General features: G+C 42.7%; 1 protein-coding gene across 4 annotated transcripts in view; it reads right to left on the bottom strand.

Annotated features, from left to right (window-relative positions):
• Positions 1-19,653, bottom strand: part of LOC129836419 (protein bicaudal C homolog 1-like) — a 69,498-nt gene that overhangs the window by 39,007 nt on the left and 10,838 nt on the right. For all 4 annotated transcript variants that reach the window (XM_055902543.1, XM_055902545.1, XM_055902544.1 and 1 more), the window contains exon 2: positions 4,825-4,871. In XM_055902543.1, the coding sequence (XP_055758518.1) occupies positions 4,825-4,871 (47 nt within the window). The remainder of the gene's footprint in view (positions 1-4,824; positions 4,872-19,653) is intronic.

Here is a 19,653-nt window from a genome sequence, read left to right as displayed (position 1 = left end):
TGCCAATACAGGGTCAATCAAATCAAGCTGTGCATACAAACTGAACGATGATGGTCGAAAGATTTTCAAAAAGTCAGAAAGAACTTAGTTTAGTTTGAGACATATCGTGAAAGGGAGGAAACGTTTGAATTTAATCAGAAGCCACTGACAGATTTCTGAATTGGGCTGCGCTCAGAGTATCCTGCCTTGGCAAGTCGCGCTGATAAGACACTGATGCCTTTTGCAACCACGTACCTGTGTAACCTGTGTGAAATGGCTAGCTAGTTAGCGGGGTGCATGCTAATAGCGCTTCAATCGGTGACGTCACTTGCTCTGAGACCTTGAAGTAGTTGTTCCCCTTGCTCTGCAAGGGCCGCGGATTTTGTGGAGCGATGGGTAACGGTCCTTCGAGAGTGACTGTTGTCGATGTGTGCAGAGGGTCCCTGGTTCGAGCCCAGGCAGGGGCGAGGAGAGGGACGGAAGCAAAACTGTTACGAGAGAGGATTCTCGGCCCACACTAGCATGAAAACTAAATAGAGGTACAGACTGTGTGTGGAAATGATTTAAGACTGAGACTCTCTCCAATACAACCCAACATTGCAGAGTTATGTGCATCCTTTCAAGCACACCCTTGTCATTAACCTATGGTGAGTTACTCACAATTTTCGATTAATAAATAAGGTTTTATATTTAAGATGGTTAAATAAAGAGCATTGATTATTATTATATTATTATTTGTGCCCTGGTCCTATAAGAACGTTGTCACTTCCCACGAGCCGGGTTGTGACAAAAACTCACACAAATGTTTAGGTTTAATAAATGTATAGTATAGTGTGTGTGTGTGTGTGGCAGGCTTACAATGGCAAAAAAACAAAAACATTTGAGAGTGAGCTGACCCTGTGCTAGACGGGGTATGTAGCTGCAGGTTGAATGTTTCAAGGGGTATGGGACTATAAATAGTTTTGGAACCACTGCTCTAATGATACAGGCAGGGAGTGCGACTCGACCCCTCAACCTTCAGTCCCGAAGCCCAGCGCGCCAGCGACGGTTCCACAAAAGCATGCTCAAGTGTGCGCTTATAAACCAGGGTCACTACACTACTACCTTCATGCTAGACCTCACAGGACGCAGTCTTGCAGGAGCGTGCTCACCGGTCAAGCACACGTACTGTCGTGGATGCGAGGTCCGATCACTTCCGACACCAATTTATAGTATTGAAACAGGCATGAAGTGCAGCTCAAACCCTCAACCTTCTGGTACCAAACCCAGCGCGCCAACTACTCTGCCACAAAAGTGCTTATAATCCAGGGTCGCTGCAATACGTTACTGTTAGCCTAGTTGTCTAGCATGCAAACATTAGCAAACTATCCTTGCAGTTAAGGTAGCTACATGGCTAACCACCACCCGATGATGATAGTGATATAGACGTGCTAGCCATAACGGCTATGTGTGGTGGTGGCTAGCTAGCTAGTAAGTTATCTGGGCTAGCTAACAACATTAGTCTAACATCCATAAGTGAGGTAGCTAGCTAGTTAACGTTGGCTTGCTTGGTCATGACATACAGTATTTAGAGAATCATAGGATTTTTTGCTATGTACTGTAGCTATTTGGTCTGTGTAAATTAGAATATGGTTCATCTAAAAGCCAAAGACTCAGTAAGTCTAACTGTGCATAATATACCTGTGTGAGTGTACACAGTAGGTACAGCTAGACATGGACTCATCTCAACATTAGACAACTTTTTAGGTCTGAGAACAACTGACAAAGTCACTCTAGTCACAGTAACTGGGAATAACAAGAATAGAAAGTCTGTTTGGGCTATTATAATGTCAGTGATATGATTAACTAAGTTGCCACATAAAGCAGAATTTGTTGAAATATTCTATGTGTATTTGACACTATACAGATTTGGTCGATCTGAAGCATCATCTTGACACAATGACAGAGTTTGAGACAGAGCAACAAAGGCAGCATTCATCTGATGAAGAAGGTGCCGAGAAGGTCACAAGGTACAGGGGAGATGGATGGGTACCTTGCCTGTGTGTCAGACAAGATGGACATGCTTCATTCTTTTCCATACATAAAGAAGCTGTCCCTCAAACTGAACACAGGCCTGCCTGCCTCTGACGCTTGTGAGTGTCTTTTTAGCTGTGTTGGACTGCTCTTAATGCAAAGCGAGCCAGGATAAACTCGGTTCACAAAATCAGCGCCTGATCAAACTGAACAGCAAGTTCAGAGAAACGTGAGAGCGTTAGAGCATAACGCCTTTGTTTTTGCTCAAGGAACACTACATCACCTAATGTACTCTGTATGTAGCCTATATATAGTTAATCAATCTAATACAATATCTATAGCCCCCAACATAAAGGTCAATGTTTTTACTTGAGTAGTTTTTTTTATACTAGTAGTTTGCTTGAGTAAAATTTCATTAAAGTAACAAATCAAATCAAATTTTATTGGACACATACACATATTTAGCAGATGTTATTGCCGGTGTAGCGAAATGCTTGTGTTCCTAGCTCCAACAGTAACAGTACTTCTAGTGGAGTAGGATATATCAGTACTCTTTTCACTTGTTACAACATAAAAAGTGACTAGGTATCTACAGAGGAATGAACCAATTTAGATGTCTATTGGTTTGCTGCAATGTGATGACTCATTTCACGTTTTCTCCAATTTCTTCCTCTCTCTATCCCTCTAGTTTCTACAAAAATTATCTAAATAGTTTCCTTTCACACTAGCTTAACAGCACACAACTACAGGGCTGTGTTGTACTCCTAAACTAATGAAGTAGAATCCTCCTGGCCTCAGATCACAGTGAATCAGTGCTCGTATATCAAGCTTCCGTTGTTTACAGAACCACAGGCGAGGGATAAGGAGGGAGGGACTGGCTCAGCACTGAAAGATGTTTGACAAAAGCCTCCACTAAAGTTCTGTGGTCCATAGTCTACCATTCCAACTCTTCACGGTCCGAAATTGGATGGCCTAATAGCCTGTTGAACTGTTCAATGGTCCATGGTCTTTGAGTTAAAATGTCACCCGTCTTTCAGATAGGGAAATCAGTGGTCAGTAAAGATCCCATGGCACTTATCGTAAGAGAAGGGGTGTTAACCCCGGTGTCCTGGCTAAATATCTAATCTGGCCCTCATACAGTCATGGCCCCCTAATCATCCCCAGTTTCCAATTGGCTCATTTATCCCCCTCCTCTACCATGTAACTATTCCCCTGGTCGTTGCTGTAAATGAGAATGTGTTCTCAGTCAACTTACCTGGTAAAATAAGGGTAAAATATATTTATTTTTTAAATGCAGTTCCACATTTTATTATAGCTAATCTTGGTTACCCAGAAGTAAAATTCTCACAGTCTGTCAATTCCTGTTCTACACACATAATCTGTCAATGAGAGATTATATAATAGCCTACACATAAAGCATGTTGTCCATCAGTAAAATACACCAAAGTTCCATATAACAAAACATTACAAATGATCTAATACAGTGATCTGAGTGGGAAACAATGCTTGGACCCAGCATGAGATGCAGAGGGGGGGGGGCTGAGAGCTGGCCTGGACTGAACGGAAGACAAACAGACAGTGAGTAAGAGGGTGATCTACCACAGGCAAATCCCTGCAAGTGTTTAGTTTTTTTCTTTGCAAACTGCTTAGCTCAAAAAGACGATGTGCATGTGTGTGTGTGTGTAGTGGAGGGGAGAGAGAATCATTGTGTGTGAAATATGAGGAACTTCATGGGTATGTTTGAGGAAGGAAAGGGTCAAGTTACACTTTACATTTTCATCGACTTCAAGGTAGTCCACACAAACCTCATACATTTTCTTTAAAATAAAGCGTTCCAGATCTCTACAATGTTTATTTTACTGACATGAATTGGGTCTCTGTGGTTGTCATGCTATCGGAGGAAAATTACAGACCCATTTGAACGGAAATTCTTCAATAAAAACGTCACTGTCTGTGTTACTAGTCTTTTAACTTCTGACAAGCATCCATTGGAATGGAAAGTTGGCGTAGGGAGGATTGCATGTGAACAGTGAAGACAGGGCAGTGGCTTTGGAAAGGCATGATTGGCAAGCCAAGGCACCACCTACATTTATGTCAGATAAGTTTAATTGACTGAGCTTCATATTTACAGAGACAAAACATGTCTAGAATTTATGGTAAAAAATAATTATGGGATGACGCATGGTTAGCATTCTTGGTTTTGAAATGGCTGTAGGGACAGTTAAATTGCCTCCTGCTTTTACATTTAAATAAACTTGCCTCAAAACCAGACAAAGAATGGTAAAATAAACTAATGTCCGTCACTTAGTTAATTAAAGGCCATTAACATACTATGTGGAGGAAGTTGAAACACTTCAGGAAACAGCACTTTAGACAGGAGCAGTGCAATCAAAGACTTTTCCATTTTCTTTCAGGCAATTACTTAGGTTCCTATGCAATAGCATAGAGCAGACTAGTACAAACTAAACTGAGTCTTAGAAAAATATTTAATGCTAACAAAGTATGACAACAAAACAGATGAATGTGTATAGTGTATGAATGCATATTGCATCTGTCTCTGTCTGTACATGCCCTAATTGTGGAGAGTGGTCCATCTTTGGTCTATCGAATGTGCAGCCTCAGCCTGTCAAGCACATGCCTGACTAGTACAAGGTCCACAATAATATCAGGTACAATAGTTTCAACAAAAAGTAATACTAACTTATTTGAAAGTCTTCGTTCTGTTATCAGGACCCTATTAGGGGAACACCTGACACTTTCTCTAATTTCATCACCTGAGTGTTCTCCTCTGGACATCCAAACACAATCCAATAATACAGACTTGAGACTTACCTTCTGAAAGAAGTCCTCGCCACCATTGACTCTTCCCTCAGTTGCCGCTGTAGGAGAGGAAAAAGGAACAATTCATGAAACCACCAACTGTTAAATATACAGTACTGTATAACATTCACAGAGCCAAATCACGCTCGGGTTAACTAATGTCCTGGGAATGTGTGGATAACAGGACAAAATCCCCAAAAGTATCTAATTTTTGGATTTAGAAAGAAGTCAAACTCCTTCTTGATAAACCTTATAATTAGATAGGGCTTCTTTCTAACAAATTGCTGATCTTTGTATAAAAGATCTCAGTGCTATACTACCATGATGGGAGATCCATCTTTTTGGAATATTCACACTTTTGACAGACAATGTCTCCTCCTGCATTAATATGGTATCATAAGGCTGGCATTAGAAATGTTAGCTACAAGAGAACTTACTGACATATCTGGCAGAACACAAGCTTTTGTAGGGATATCCCTGAGTATAACAAATATTATTTTAAAGACTTGCAATGAAAACAAATACTCAAGACCTCTGTAAAATATGTCACGGAACAGTTTCCTAACCACAGTGAAAACAATACTTTGTTTATGATACAGATACATCTGCACATCCATTTGTCTGGCCTGTGGCTTTTCTGTTGATGTAAAATACATAGTTGTTCTCCGCAGTGCATTCACATGTTCATCCGTCATTTAAGGCAGTTGATGCAAAGCTGCTAATGATGCGTTTCTCTATTTTCTTGATAGATTTACCACATTTTCAGAGAAACTGGGTCAGGAGCACCACAGCACTGGTGTACAGTGATACGTATTGGCCTTGGTGTAATAACAAGAATGATGTTATGGTTAAGGGCAATTCCACAGTAAAAGAGTGACACGAAGACTGATTTTTCACTTCAAAATCTTAGTCAAGCAAACCAATGATTGTAAAGTTAAACAAACCATACAATTCTATGCACAAAAACTACTTTAACAATTTCCACTGAACATTTTACAAAACACATTTACTGGAAGAACAGTGTATATGCAAAATCTGGTAACAGAATTTTGGTCAAATCTCCCTATTTTTTATGAGACCAAAAAAAAAAAAAAAATACACTACATGACCAAAGGTATGTGGACACCAGCTCGTTGAACATCTCATTCCAAAATCATGGGCATTAATATGGAGTTGGTCCCTTCTTTGCTAATATAACAGCCTCCACTCTTTTGGGAAGGTTTTCCACTAGATGTTGGAACATTGCTGCAGGGACTTGCTTCCATTCAGCCACAAGAGCATTAGTGAGGTCAGGCACTGATGTTGGGCGATTAGGCCTGGCTTGCAGTCGGCGTTCCAATTCATCACAAAGGTGTTTGATGGGGTTGATGTCAGGGCTGTGTGCAGGTCAGGCAAGTTCTTCCACACCGATCTCAAAAAAACATTTCTGTATGGACCTCGCTTTGCGCATGGGGTCATGCTGAAACAGGAAAGGGCCTTCCTCAAACTGTTGCCAAAAAGTTGGAAGCACAGAATTGTCTAGAATGTCATTGTATGCTGGAGCGTTAAGGCTTCCCTTCACTGGAAGGGGCCATGGCCGAACCATGAAAAACAGTCACAGACAAATTTTCCTCATCCACCAAACTTTACAGTTGGCACTATGCATTCGGGCAGGTAGTGTTCTCCTGGCATCTGCCAAACCCAGATTAGTCCGTCGCACTGCCAGATGGTGAAGTGTGATTAATCACTCCAGAGAACGTGTTTCCACTGCTCCAGAGTCAAATGGGGTTGAGCTTTACACCACTCCAGCCGATGCTTGGCATTGCACATGGTGATCTTAGGCTTGTGTGCCGCTGCTTAGCAGTGGTGTAAAATACTTCAAAGTACTACTTAAGTCGTTTTTGGGGTATCTGTACTTCACATACATACATACATACATACATACATACATACATACATACATACATACATACATACATACATATATACATACATATATATACACACACACACACACAGTTGAAGTCGGAAGTTTACATGCACTTAGGTTGGAGATTAAAACTCGTTTTTCAACCACTCCACAAATTTCTTGTTAACAAACTATAGTTTTGGCAAGTCGTTTAGGACATCTACTTTGTGCATGACACAAGTAATTTTACCAACAATTGTTTACAGACAGATTATTTCACTTAATCACAATTCCAGTGGGTCAGACGTTTACATACACAAAGTTGACTGTGCCTCTAAACAGCTTGGAAAATTCCATAAAATGTTGTCATGGCTTTAGAAGCTTCTGATAGGCTAATTGACATAATTTCAGTCAATTGGAGGTGTACCTGTGGATGTATTTCAAGGCCTACCTTCAAACTCAGTGCCTCTTTGCTTGACATCATGGGAAAATCTAAAGGAATCAGCCAAGACCTCAGAAAAAAAATTGGTTCATCCTTGGGAGCAATTTCCAAATGCCTGAAGGTACCACGTTCATCTGTACGAGCAACAGCAAGCAAGTATAAACCCCACCCTAATCGCCCAATTTCTATTACCAGATTTTGCATATGCACTGTCTGATGAAACAAAAATATTACTTTTTGGCCATAATGACCATTGTTATGTTTGGAGGAAAAAGGGGGAGGCTTGCAAGCTGAGAACACCATCCCAACCGTGAAGCTCTTGGTTGGCAGCATCATGTTGTGAGGGTGCTTTGCTGCAGGAGGGACTGGTGCACTTCACAAAATAGATGGCATCACAAGAAAGGAAAATTATGTGGATATATTTAAGCAACATCTCAAGACATCAGTCAGGAAGTTAAAGCTTGGTCGCAAATGGGTCTTCCAAATGGACAATGACCCCAAGCATACTTCGAAAGTTGTGGCAAAATGCCTTAAGGACAACCAAGTCAAGATATTGGAGTGGCCATCACAAAGCCCTGACCTCAATCCTAAAGAAAATTTGTGGGCAGAACTGAAAAAGCGTGTGCGAGCAAGGAGGCCTACAAACCTGACTCAGTTATACACCAGCTCTGTCAGGAGGAATGGGTCAAAATTCACCCAACTTATTGTGGGAAGCTTGTGGAAGAGTACCCGAAACATTTCACCCAAATACGAATTGAGTGTATGTAAACTTCTGACCCACTGGGAATGTGATGAAAGAAATAGAAGCTGAAAAAAATAATTCCCTCTACTATTATTCTGACATTTCACATTCTTAAAATAAAGTGGTGATACTAACTGACCTAAGACAGGGACTTTTTACTAGGATTAAATGTCAGGAATTGTGAAAACTGATTTTAAATGTATTTGGCTAAGGTGCATGTAAACTTCCGACTTCAACTGTAGGTTATATATATATATATATATATATATATATATATATATATATATATATATAGTGTGTTGTGGTTTTGTTTGTAATTTTACCCCCTTTTTACCCCCAATTTTGTGATATCCAATTGGTAGTTACGATCTTGTCTCATCGCTGCAACAGGCTCAGGAAAGGCGAAGGTCAAGTCATGCGCCCTCCGAATCATAAAAAGCAGCGCTGCTTGGCTGGTTAACACCTGCTAACCCGGAAGCAAGCCGCACCAATGTGTCGGAGGAAACACCGTTCAACTGACGACTGTGGTCAGCTTGCAGGCACCCGGCCTGCCACAAGGAGTCGCTAGAGTGTGATGAGCCAAGGAAAACCCCCCGGCCACACCCTCCTCTAACCCAGACGATGCTAAGCCAATTAAGCGCTGCCTTTACTCCATACATTTTCCCGGACACCCAATGGTGTGGTCTGGTTTGCTTAATATAAGGAATATTTTTTTATTGATACTGAAGTATATTTTAGCAAATACATTTCAAACCAAATACTTTTACTCAAGAAGTATTTTACTGGGTGACTTTCACTTGAGTCATTTTCTAGGTATCTTTACTTTCACTCAAGCGTGACAATTGGGTCATTTTTCCACCACTGCTGCTCGGCTATGGAAACCCATTTCATGAAGCTCCTGAAAAAGTTTTTGTGCTGACGTTGCTTCCAGAGGCAGTTTGGAACTCGGTAGCGAGTGTTGCAAACGAGAACAGACGTTTTTATGCGCTTCAGTCCTCGGTGGTCCCGTTCTGTGAGCTTGTGTGACCAACCACTTTGCGGCTGAGCCGTTGTTGCTCCCCGACGTTCACTTCACAATAACAGCACTTACAGTTGACCGGGGCAGCTCTAGCAGGGCAGAAATTTGACGAACTGACTTGTTAGAAAGGTGGCATCCTATGATGGTGCCACGTTGAAAGTCACTGAGCTCTTTAGTAAGGCCATTCTACTGCCAATGTTTTCCTATGGAGATTGCATGGCTGTGTGCTCGATTTTATACACCTGTCAGCAACGGGTGTGGCTGAAATAGCCAAATCCAGTAATTTGAAGAAGTGTCCACATACTGTTGTATAGTATATCTGCTCCAAATTAAGATTCAAATATGTCTGCAGAAAGAATGGGAACTCAACTAAGGTGTCATGTCAAAAATCGATTTTGGTTATTGAACTACAGTAGGTGAAGTGGATTTACACCCAGTAACAGAATTGCAGTAACGGAATTCATGGGTCCCTGATCTGTACTACACAGAAATGCATAATTATGGATATTCATATCCATCATGGTGATGTATCCTGAATAGGTACACAAAAGGTAGAAATATGTAATATTCTCCTTTGCATATTTGGGTATTATTATACACACTGGCTATTATTTTAATGAGTTTCACCACTAAACAAGACCAAATTTGGTTAGTCCCGACCAAATCTGAACCAATCATAGTCTACGTCCATGTTTCACAAGTTGACATCAAAATACATCACAGTAGAGTACAGTAAAGTTCAGTACAGTAGTTTAACGTACAGAGAATAACGGAACAATCAGCACAAACCATCATTCTGTTGCCATGTGTTTTTGTAACATTTCAGTGGAAACAGTCCTTTGCGCATAGAGTTGTATGGTTTGTTTAACTTTGCAATCATTGGTTTTTGTTTGACATACATTTTGAAGTGAAAAATCTGAGTCTCAGTGTCACTCTGTTACCATGGAATTGCCCTTAACCTAACCCAATGTTCTGTTTAGTATTACCTCTGGAGAGCAATGCATTTTCTATAGAAAAATTACTGAAAAGGTCAACATTCAGAATGATTAACTGGCTAGAATTGGTCCATGGAAACACGCAGTATGTGTTCTTTGGAAAAAGACTGCAGGACAATGTCATAAGTATGTCACCATGATTTGCTATTGAAATGAAAGTACTTTTGCTTTCTTGATATCAACACAAATGCAGTTAATGTTGTGGAGGGGTTGACAACATGACAGAATATCAATATATAATGATCCTGAGATTGGCTAGGTTGTAGGGAAGCAACCTGGATCACAGTTTCATGTGCAAAGGTACCTCCTTCATTCTCCAGTCAGGATCACCATGAGTTGCATAATGTGTGGTAAAATGCAATACTAGTGTCTTGACATGATTTGAAGGGAAAAATGGATTTTGCTTTCCTTTCTCAACATAACATGTCCTGGGTAAGCACAAATGTAAGCATTAGATAAGCGAACAAATGACCCCAACTGGTGGTGTTAATGTCCAGACAAACTGGCCCTTGGTAATGGAGTAATGCCTACAGAAAGTAAGTTCCACACATCCTTGTACTTACTCCCCCGCAAACACGTCTGTAAATGTTTCACAAGAGAGCCTGCTTCACTCAGAAGAATGTGGCCCATAAATTTCACATGAAATACTATTTCTACACTCACAGTCCCCGACTAGTCTGAAATTGGAAAACAAAATTAGATTACAGGGAACATAATTTAAAAAGAGAATCCAAAGGTTAATGACGTTTGATGTTTTCACAGAAGTAGGAGCAGGTTGAGGCCAGGGGTCAGGACGTCCTGTGGGAGTTACAGGTCATTGTGGATGAGGAATGTGGTGAATCACACCGTTGAGAGGCGGGAGTATTTCTATTGGAAGCCCAAGGGATGAGGTGGATGAAACAACCTATTTGGGCCACACTGGGAGATTGGATGATACTGGGCTAGCATGTGTGACTTTGGGAAAGATTAAGCCTCTGGTAGTGGGTGGGTAACATACAGTACCGAATGATAGCTTTCAGTTGGTTTAATTCTATACTGTCAAAACAATATACACTCCGCTTCACCAAAATACTAACATTGCCTTAGCTCTGTAGGTTGTTATGGGACAATGGAGAAATGCACAGCAGCAGGTGTACTTTAGCCTAGCACTTTGAGATTTAGCCTTCAGCTCTTCATGACATACAGAAACAAGAAATAAATAAAGCACACTGTTCTGTCATGTTCTCAATGAGACAATTTGTTAATCAAATCTCAATGTCCATAACATTTGAGTTTTTATTCAAGTGGTACAATCAGAATTTACAACAGGGGTCAAAACCCAGGCCCTGGTAGAAGGAACGCCACTATCTCAGTGACAGTAACTATATTATCATCAAGTTTGCAGATGACACAACAGTAATAGGCCTGATTACCAACAATGACGAGACAGTCTACAGGGAGGAGGTGAGGACCCTGGCGGAGTGGTGCCAGGAATCTAACGTGTCCCTCAACGTCAACAAAACGAAGGAGCTGATTGTGGACTTCAGGAAACAGCAGAGGGAGCACGCCCCTATCCACATCAACAGGACCACAGTGGAGAAGGTAGAGGTTCCTTGGTGTACACATCACTGACAATCTGAAATGGTCCACGCCTCTTCAACCTCAGGAGTCTGAGATTTGGCTTGGCCCCTGAGACCCTCACAAACTTTTACAGATGCACAATTGATGCACACAATTGAGTATCACTGCCTTGTATGGCAACTGCACCGCCCGCAACCACAGGGCTCTCCAGAGGGTGGTGCGGTCTGCCCAACACATCACCGGGGGTATACTGCCTGCCCTCCAAGACACCTACAGCCCCCGATGTCACAGGAAGGCCAAAAAGATTATCAACCACCCGAGCCACGGCCTGTTTACCCCACTATCATCCAAAAGGCGAGGTCAGTACAGGTGCATGCATCAAAGCTGGGACCGAGAGACTGAAAAATAGCTTCAATCTCAAGGCCATTAGACTGTTAAATAGCCATCACCACCCTGTTACTCAACCCTGTACCTTAGAGGCTGCTGCCCTATATACATAGACATGGAATCATTGGCCACTTTAATAATGGAACACTAGTCCCTAATAATGTTTACATACTGCTTTACTCATCTCATATGTATACACTATACTATTCTACTGTATTTTAGTCAATGCCACTCTGACATTGCTCATCCTAATATTTATATATTTCTTAATTCCATTGTTTTACTTTTAGTTTTGTGTGTATTGTTGTGAATTGTTAGATACTACTGCACTGTTGGAGCTATGAACACAAGCATTTCGCTACACCCACAATAACATCTGCATGTGACCAATAACATTTGATTTGAAATGATGCAAAACTGCTAAACAGTCTGCAGCAACACTGTTTTCTGAAGATGCTGGCAGGCAAAGATGAACAGATGAAGATGCTTTGACATAAAAAGCCTACCAATCATACAAGTGGGTATGTGTTGCACTTCATCAACTCATTCTCAGTGGATGAATACAAACCAAAGTGTTTTCTAACATTCCTTATTTCCTAATAATAACATTAACACATGTACTGTATATGGAACGCAAGCTTCCAGCTAGAGGAACTGAAATGAACCTCTCTTTGTGGAGTATTTCTTATTTTTTTATTTAACTAGGCAAGTCAGTTAAGAACAAATTCTTATTTACAATGACGGCCTAGGAACAGTGGGTTAACTGCCTTGTTCAGGGGCAGAACGACAGATTTTTACCTTCTCAGTTTGGGTTTCGATATAGCAACCTTTCGGTTACTGGCCCAACACTCTAACCACTAGGCTACCTGCCGCCCCAGTATGAGTGGACAGTGGTGTACAGATGTAGGATCTTAATCTTAATTTGACCAGCCTGTCGCAGAATAACTTTTCTGCAATGCAGGAAATGTAAAACATGTAGTATATTTGCAGTTTAAAAAGGCTTCTGAAGTTTATAATTTCCACTTTAAAATTTCAGACCTGATTTCCCCCAACAAAAATGTTCATTAATTATAATCCACATTTCCTGCTGCTTTTACAAACATCTGTAGAAGAGGACATGAGGGCAATGCAAGGAGTGAAAAACATCCTGTCAGCAGATGCATGGCATGAAGACGGGCCGTGGGAGAACCAGGGGAGGAACGGGTGGGCGCCCCACGAACCTCTGGGGTTTGTTATGGGGGTGGAGAATATCAGTACTTCAGCTGAGTCTTACAACATGTCACAGTTGCATACATCAGTTGCTTTAGACTGGCGTTAGCCATCTTGACGACCTTGGATATGCTGATCTGTTATGGCATACTTGTGACAGCATAAAGTAATATGTTATCATTATATGCCAGCGTGTTACACAATAACAGAACATGTCATGAGTTTCATATTGAAATTGGCACCACTATGTACTGCAGCAGGCAAGAAAGGAGGAGGAATCTATGGGTTTCAACATTGAGACCTCGGAGTACAAACGGGATGTTGCAACCAATATGTCTGGGGTGTTTGTGAAATATGCAACAAAATATGAAGTCAATTTATGAGTAGTAATCTATGTTGCCATTTCCCAAAAACCATCAAATAGGATCTAATGAATCAAACCCCTACACCTATTAGTTCAAAACTTAGATACTATATACACTTCACCTAATCTTAACCAAGGCATCCATCCTGTCACTATAAAACAGCTCCTGGAAGCAGTATGGAGGATGCAGCCTGGACAGATGCATTTAGCCTGGTACGAGACAAGATGGCGCCGATAGAGATGGAAGCTTCCCTTCTAGTCCTTAGGAAACTGTGCAGTATTTAGTTTTTTGATGTATTATTTCTTACATTGTTAGCCCAGAAAACCTTAAATGTTATTATATACAGCCGGGAAGAACTATCGGATATCAGAGACGTCAACTTAACAGCACAACCAGCACTACGACCAGGAATACTTTCCCAAAGCGGATCCTTTGTCTGCACCTCCCAGGGAATTTGAACTGATTCCAGAAGCTGACCCAAAACAAACTGCCGGAGGAGAGGATGCCGGAGCGGTCTTCTAGTGAAGATGCGCGCACACCACCCATCGCTTCCAAGTATATTACTCGCTAATGTCCAGTCCCTAGTTAACAAAGTCGACGAAATCAGAGCAAGGGTTGCTTTCCAAAGAGATATCCGGGATTATAACATACTATGTTTCACGGAAACATGGCTAGCTTGGGACATGCTGTCGGGAGTCAGTACAGCCAATTGGATTTTTAGTGCATCGCGCCGATAGGAATAAACATCTCTCCGGTAAGAAGAAGGGCGGGGGTGTATGTTTCATGATTAACGACTCATGGTGTAAATGTAACAACATACAGGAACTCAAGTTCTTTTGTTCACCTGACCTAGAATTTCCCACAATCAAATGCCGACCGTATTATCTCCCAAGAGAACTCTCCTCGGTTATTGTCACAGTATATCCCCCTGCAAGTGGATACCAAGACGGCCATCAAGGAACTTTACTGGACTTCATGCAAACTGGAAACCATTTATCCTGAGGCTACATTTATTGTAGCTGGGGATTTTAACAAAGCTAATTTAAAAACAAGGCTACCTAAATTCTATCAGCATATTGATTGCAGTACACGAGCGAGTAACAAGCTCAACCATTGCTACTCTAACTTCCGCGATGCATACAAGGTCCTCCCCCACCCTCCTTTTGGCAAATCTGACCATGGCTCCATCTTGTTGCTCCCCTCCTATAGGCAGAAACTAAAACAGGAAGCACCAGTGCTTAGATCTATCCAACGCGGGTCTGACCAATCGGATTCCATGCTTCAAGATTACTTTGATCACGTGGACTGGGATATGTTCCGGGTAGCCTCAGAGAACAACATTGACGTATACGCTGACTCGGTGAGCGAGTTTATAAAGAAGTGTATAGGAGATGTTGTACCCACTGACTATTAAAACCTTCCCTGACCAGAAACCGTGGATTGAGGGCAGCATACGCGATGGCAGCAAATCTCGTACCACCACATTTAATCATGGCAAGGCAACTGGGAATATGGCCGAATACAAACAGTATAGTTATTCCCTGCGTAAGGCAATCAAACAAGCAAAGTATCAATATCGAGACAAAGTCGAGTCGCAATTCAACAGCTCAAACAAGACATAGAGTATGCGACAGGGTCTACAGACAATCACGGATTATAAAAAGAAAACCAGCCCCGTCGCAGACATCAACATTTTGCTTCCAGACAAACTAAACAACTTCTTAGTGCGCTTTGAGGAGAATACAGTGCCACCGACACGCCCCGCTACCAAGGACTGTGGGCACTCCTTCTCCGTGGCCGAAGTGAGTAAAATATTTAAACGTGTTAACCCTCGCAAGGCTGCCGGCCCAGATGGCATCCCTAGCCACATCCTCAGAACATGCGCAGACCAGCTGGCTGGTGTATTACGGACATATTCAATCAAGCCATATTCAATCAAGCCACCATTGTTCCTGTTCCCAAGAAAACTAAGGTAACTGAACTAAATGACTATCGCCCCGTAGCACTCACTTCCGTCATCATGAAGTGCTTTGAGAGACTAGTTAAGGATCATATCACCGCCACCCTACCTGTCACCCTAGACCCACTCCAATTTGCTTACCGCCCCAATAGGTCCACAGACGATGCAATCGCCATCACACTACCCTATCCCATCTGGACAAGAGGAATACCTATGTAAGAATGCTGTTCATTGACTTTAGCTCAGCATTCAACACCATAGTACCCTCCAAACTCATCATTAAGCTTGAGTCCCTGGGTCTTGACCCCGCTCTGTGCAACTGGGTCCTGGTCTTCCTGACGGGCCACCCCCAGGAGGTGACGGTAGGAAACAACATCTCCACTCCGCTGATCCTCAACACTGGGTCCCCACAAGGGTGAGTTCTCAACCCTCTCCTGTACTCCCTGTTCACCCACGACTGCGTGGCCATGCACGCCTCGAACTCAATCATCAAGTTTGCAGACAACGCAACTATGGTAGGCTTGATTACCAACAACGATGAGACACTCTACAGGGAGGAGGTGAGGGCCCTCGAAGTGTGGTGTCAGGAAAATACCCTCTCACTCAATGTCAGCAAAACAAAAGAGATGATTGTGGACTTCAGGAAACAGCAAAGGGAGCACCCCCCCTATCCACATCGACAGGACAGCAGTGGAGAAGATTGAAAGTTTTAAGTCCCTCGGTGTACCTATCACAGACAAACTGAAATGGTCCACGCACACGGACAGTGTGGTGAAGAAGGTGCAACTGCGCCTCTTCAACCTCAGGAGGCTGCAAAAATGTGGCTTGTCACCGAAAACCCTCACTAACTTTTACAGGTGCAGAATCGAGAGCATCCTGTTGGCTGTATCACCGCCTGGTACAGCAACTGCACTGCCCACAACTGCAGGGCTCTCCAGAGGGTGGTCTACACAAGGCATCACCAGGGGCAAACTATCTGCCCTCCAGGACACCTACAACACCCGATGTCACAGGAAGGCAAAAAAGATCAAGGACAATAACCACCCGAGCCACTGCCTGTTCACCCCACTTCCATCCAGAAGGCGAGGTCAGTACAGGTGCATCAAAGCTGGGACAGAGAGATAGAAGCTGTTTTTAAATCTCAAGGCCATCAGATTGTTAAACAGCCATCACTGGCACAGAGAGGCGGCTGCCGACCTACAGACTTGATATCATTGGCCACTTCAATAAATGGAACACCAGTCACTTTAATAATGCCACTTTAACATTGTTTTCATATCTCGCATTACTTATCTCATTTGTATATACTGTATACTACACTATCTATTCTATACCTGTTAGATAGTGCTTCACTGTCGGATCTAGAAGCATAAGCATTTCGCTACACTCACAATAACATCTGTTAACCATGTGTAAGTGATGAATAAAATTTTATTTGATTATGTGTACAGAGCGAGAGATGCTTACTTGTTTTGGAGGGTAAGAGGAATGTAAATAGTGTTGGAGCTGTAGAATTATGGCCTCATTCGACATACTGCAGCTGCAGCTGTACATAGTCCATCTGTAAACTACCCACCCAATTTACCTACCTCACCCCCCATACTGCTTTTATTTATTTACTTTTCTGCTCTTTTGCACACCAGTATCTCTTCTTGCACATGATCATCTGATGATTTATCACTCCAGTGTTAATCTGCTAAATTGTAATTACTCGATTTATTGCCTACCTCATGCCTTTTGCACACATTGTATATAGATTCTCTATTTTCTACCATGTTATTGACTTGTTTATTGTTTACTCCATGTGTAACTCTGTGTTGTTGTCTGTTCACACTGCTATGCTTTATCTTGGCCAGGTCGCGGTTGCAAATGAGAACTTGTTCTCAACTAGCCTACCTGGTTAAATAAAGGTGAAAAAAAAAAAATAATAATAATAAAAATACGATGAAATCAAAATTCTAATCAAATTATCCTTTGTAGCGCCATACGGTCAGATGCCGAGCAGTTGCCATACCAGGCGGTGATGTAACCAATCAGGATCATCTTAATGGTGCAGCTGTAGAATTTTGAGGATCTGGGGACCCTTGCCAAATCTTTTCAGTCTCCTGAGGGGGAAAAGGTGCTGTTGTGCCCTCTTCACAACTGTCTTGGTGTGTTTGGACCATGATAGTTCGTTGGTGATGTGGACACCAAGGACCTTGAAACTCTCAACCCACTCCACTTCAGCCACATCAATGTTAATGGAGGCCAGTTTGGCCCTCCTTTTCCTATAGTCCACGATCAGCTCCTTTGTCTTGCTCACATTGAGGGAGAGGTTGATGTCCTGGCACCTCACTGCCAGGTCTCTGACCTCCTCCCTGTAGGCTGTCTCATCGTCATCGATCAGGCCTACCACAGTCATGTTCTCTGCAAACTTAATGATGGTGTTGGAGTCGTGCGTGGCCACGCAGTAGTGGGTGAACAGGGAGTGCAGGAGGGGACTGAGCACGCAACCCAGAGGGGCGCTCCTGTTGAGGGTCAGCGTGGTGGATGTGATGTTGCCTACCCTCACCACCTGGGGGCGGCCCGTCAGGAAGCCCAGGATCCGGTTGCAGAGGGAGGCGTTCAGTCCCAGGGTCCTTAGTGCCCTCCAAGCTCATCACTAAGCTATGGTGTTGAACGTTGAGCTGTAGTCAATGAACAGCATTCTCACGTAGGTGCTCCTTTTGTCCAGGTGGGAAAAGGCAGTGTAGACTGCAATAGAGATTATGTCATCTGTAGATCTGTTGGGGCGGTATGCGAATTGGAATGGGTCCAGGTTTTCTGGGTTGATGTGAGCCATGACCAGCCTTTCCAAGCATTTCATGGCTACAGATGTGAGTGCTACGGGGCAGTAGTTATTTAGGCAGGTTACCTTGGCATTCTTGGGCACAGGGACTATGGTGGTCTGATTGAAACATGTAGGTACTGGGTCAGGGAGAGGTTGAAAATGTCAGTGAAGTCACTTGCCAGCTGGTTAGAGCATGCTAGGAGTACCTGTCCTGGTAATCCGTTTGGCCCTGCGGCCTTGTGAATATTAACTTCTTTAAAGGTCTTACTCATATCGGCTATGGAGAGAGTTATCACACAGTCGTCCAGAAATGCTGGTTCTCTCATGCATAGTTCAGTGTTGCTTGTCTCGAAGTGAGCATAGAAGGCATTTCGCTTGTCTGGTAGGCTTGCGTCACTGGGCAGCTCACGGCTTGGTTTCCCTTTGTAATCAGTGATAGTTTGCAAGCCCTGCCAATACGGATGAGAGTCAGAGCCAGTGTAGTAGGATTCAATCTTAGTCCTGTATTGATGCTTTGCCTGTTTAATGGTTTGTCCGAGGGTGTAGTGGGATTTCTTATAAGCGTCTGGATTAGTGTCCTGCTCCTTGAAAGCGGAAGCTTTAGCCTTTAGCTCATCGCGGATGTTGTCTGTAATCCATGGCTAGTGGTTGGGATATGTACTGTGGGTATGACGTCATCGATGCACTTATTAATAAAGCCAATGTGGTATACTCCTCAATGCCATTGGATGAATCCCGGAACATATTCCAGTCTGTGCTAGCGAAAAAGTTCTATAGCTTAGCATCCGCTTCATCGGACCACTTCCGTAGAGCGCGTCACTGGTACTTCCTGTGATAGACAGCTACGAAGAATATAGATGAAAACTCTCTCGGTAGATAGAATACTTCATCATAAGTTGTAGACCACACTAACTCAGGCGGGCAAAACCTCAAGACTTCCTTAATATTAGAGATCGCACTGCAGAACGGGGGGTAAAGGCCAATTATCCACTCGGCGACAGTCTTGCCAGGCATCTGGCTCTACGACTTCTGCAACGGCTTCTCCTCTGCATGCGAATGACCAAGATTTTTGGCCTGGTCCGGGATGAGTAGTATATCCTTCGCGTACGACTCATTAAAGAAAAAAAAAATCCTTGTCCAGTTAGAGGTGAGTAATCGCTCTTCTGATGTCTAGAACCTTATTCTGTACAAAAAAAGTTTAAAACATCACAAAAAAATCAAAGGATTTAGATGATGGTTGGAGTTTTTTGGAGCATGAAAAGTGAGGAAAACCCCAAAGGCACCATCTAAATCTCTAAATCACAATGCCTGGCGAGACAAATCCTGGTGGGACAGCAGTAACAGAGTGACTTAAGCACAGAGCTCTTAGGACATTGGGGAGTAGACTCTAGAGCAAAGCGTTGGTACTCACAGTATGTTTATGGACATTAGAACTAAAGCAAAACACATAAAACTATCTTTGCTCT

Source organism: Salvelinus fontinalis, chromosome 37 (assembly GCF_029448725.1).
Source record: "Salvelinus fontinalis isolate EN_2023a chromosome 37, ASM2944872v1, whole genome shotgun sequence".
NCBI classification, from domain to species: Eukaryota; Metazoa; Chordata; class Actinopteri; order Salmoniformes; family Salmonidae; genus Salvelinus; species Salvelinus fontinalis.
This window is presented reverse-complemented; position numbering and strand designations above follow the sequence as displayed.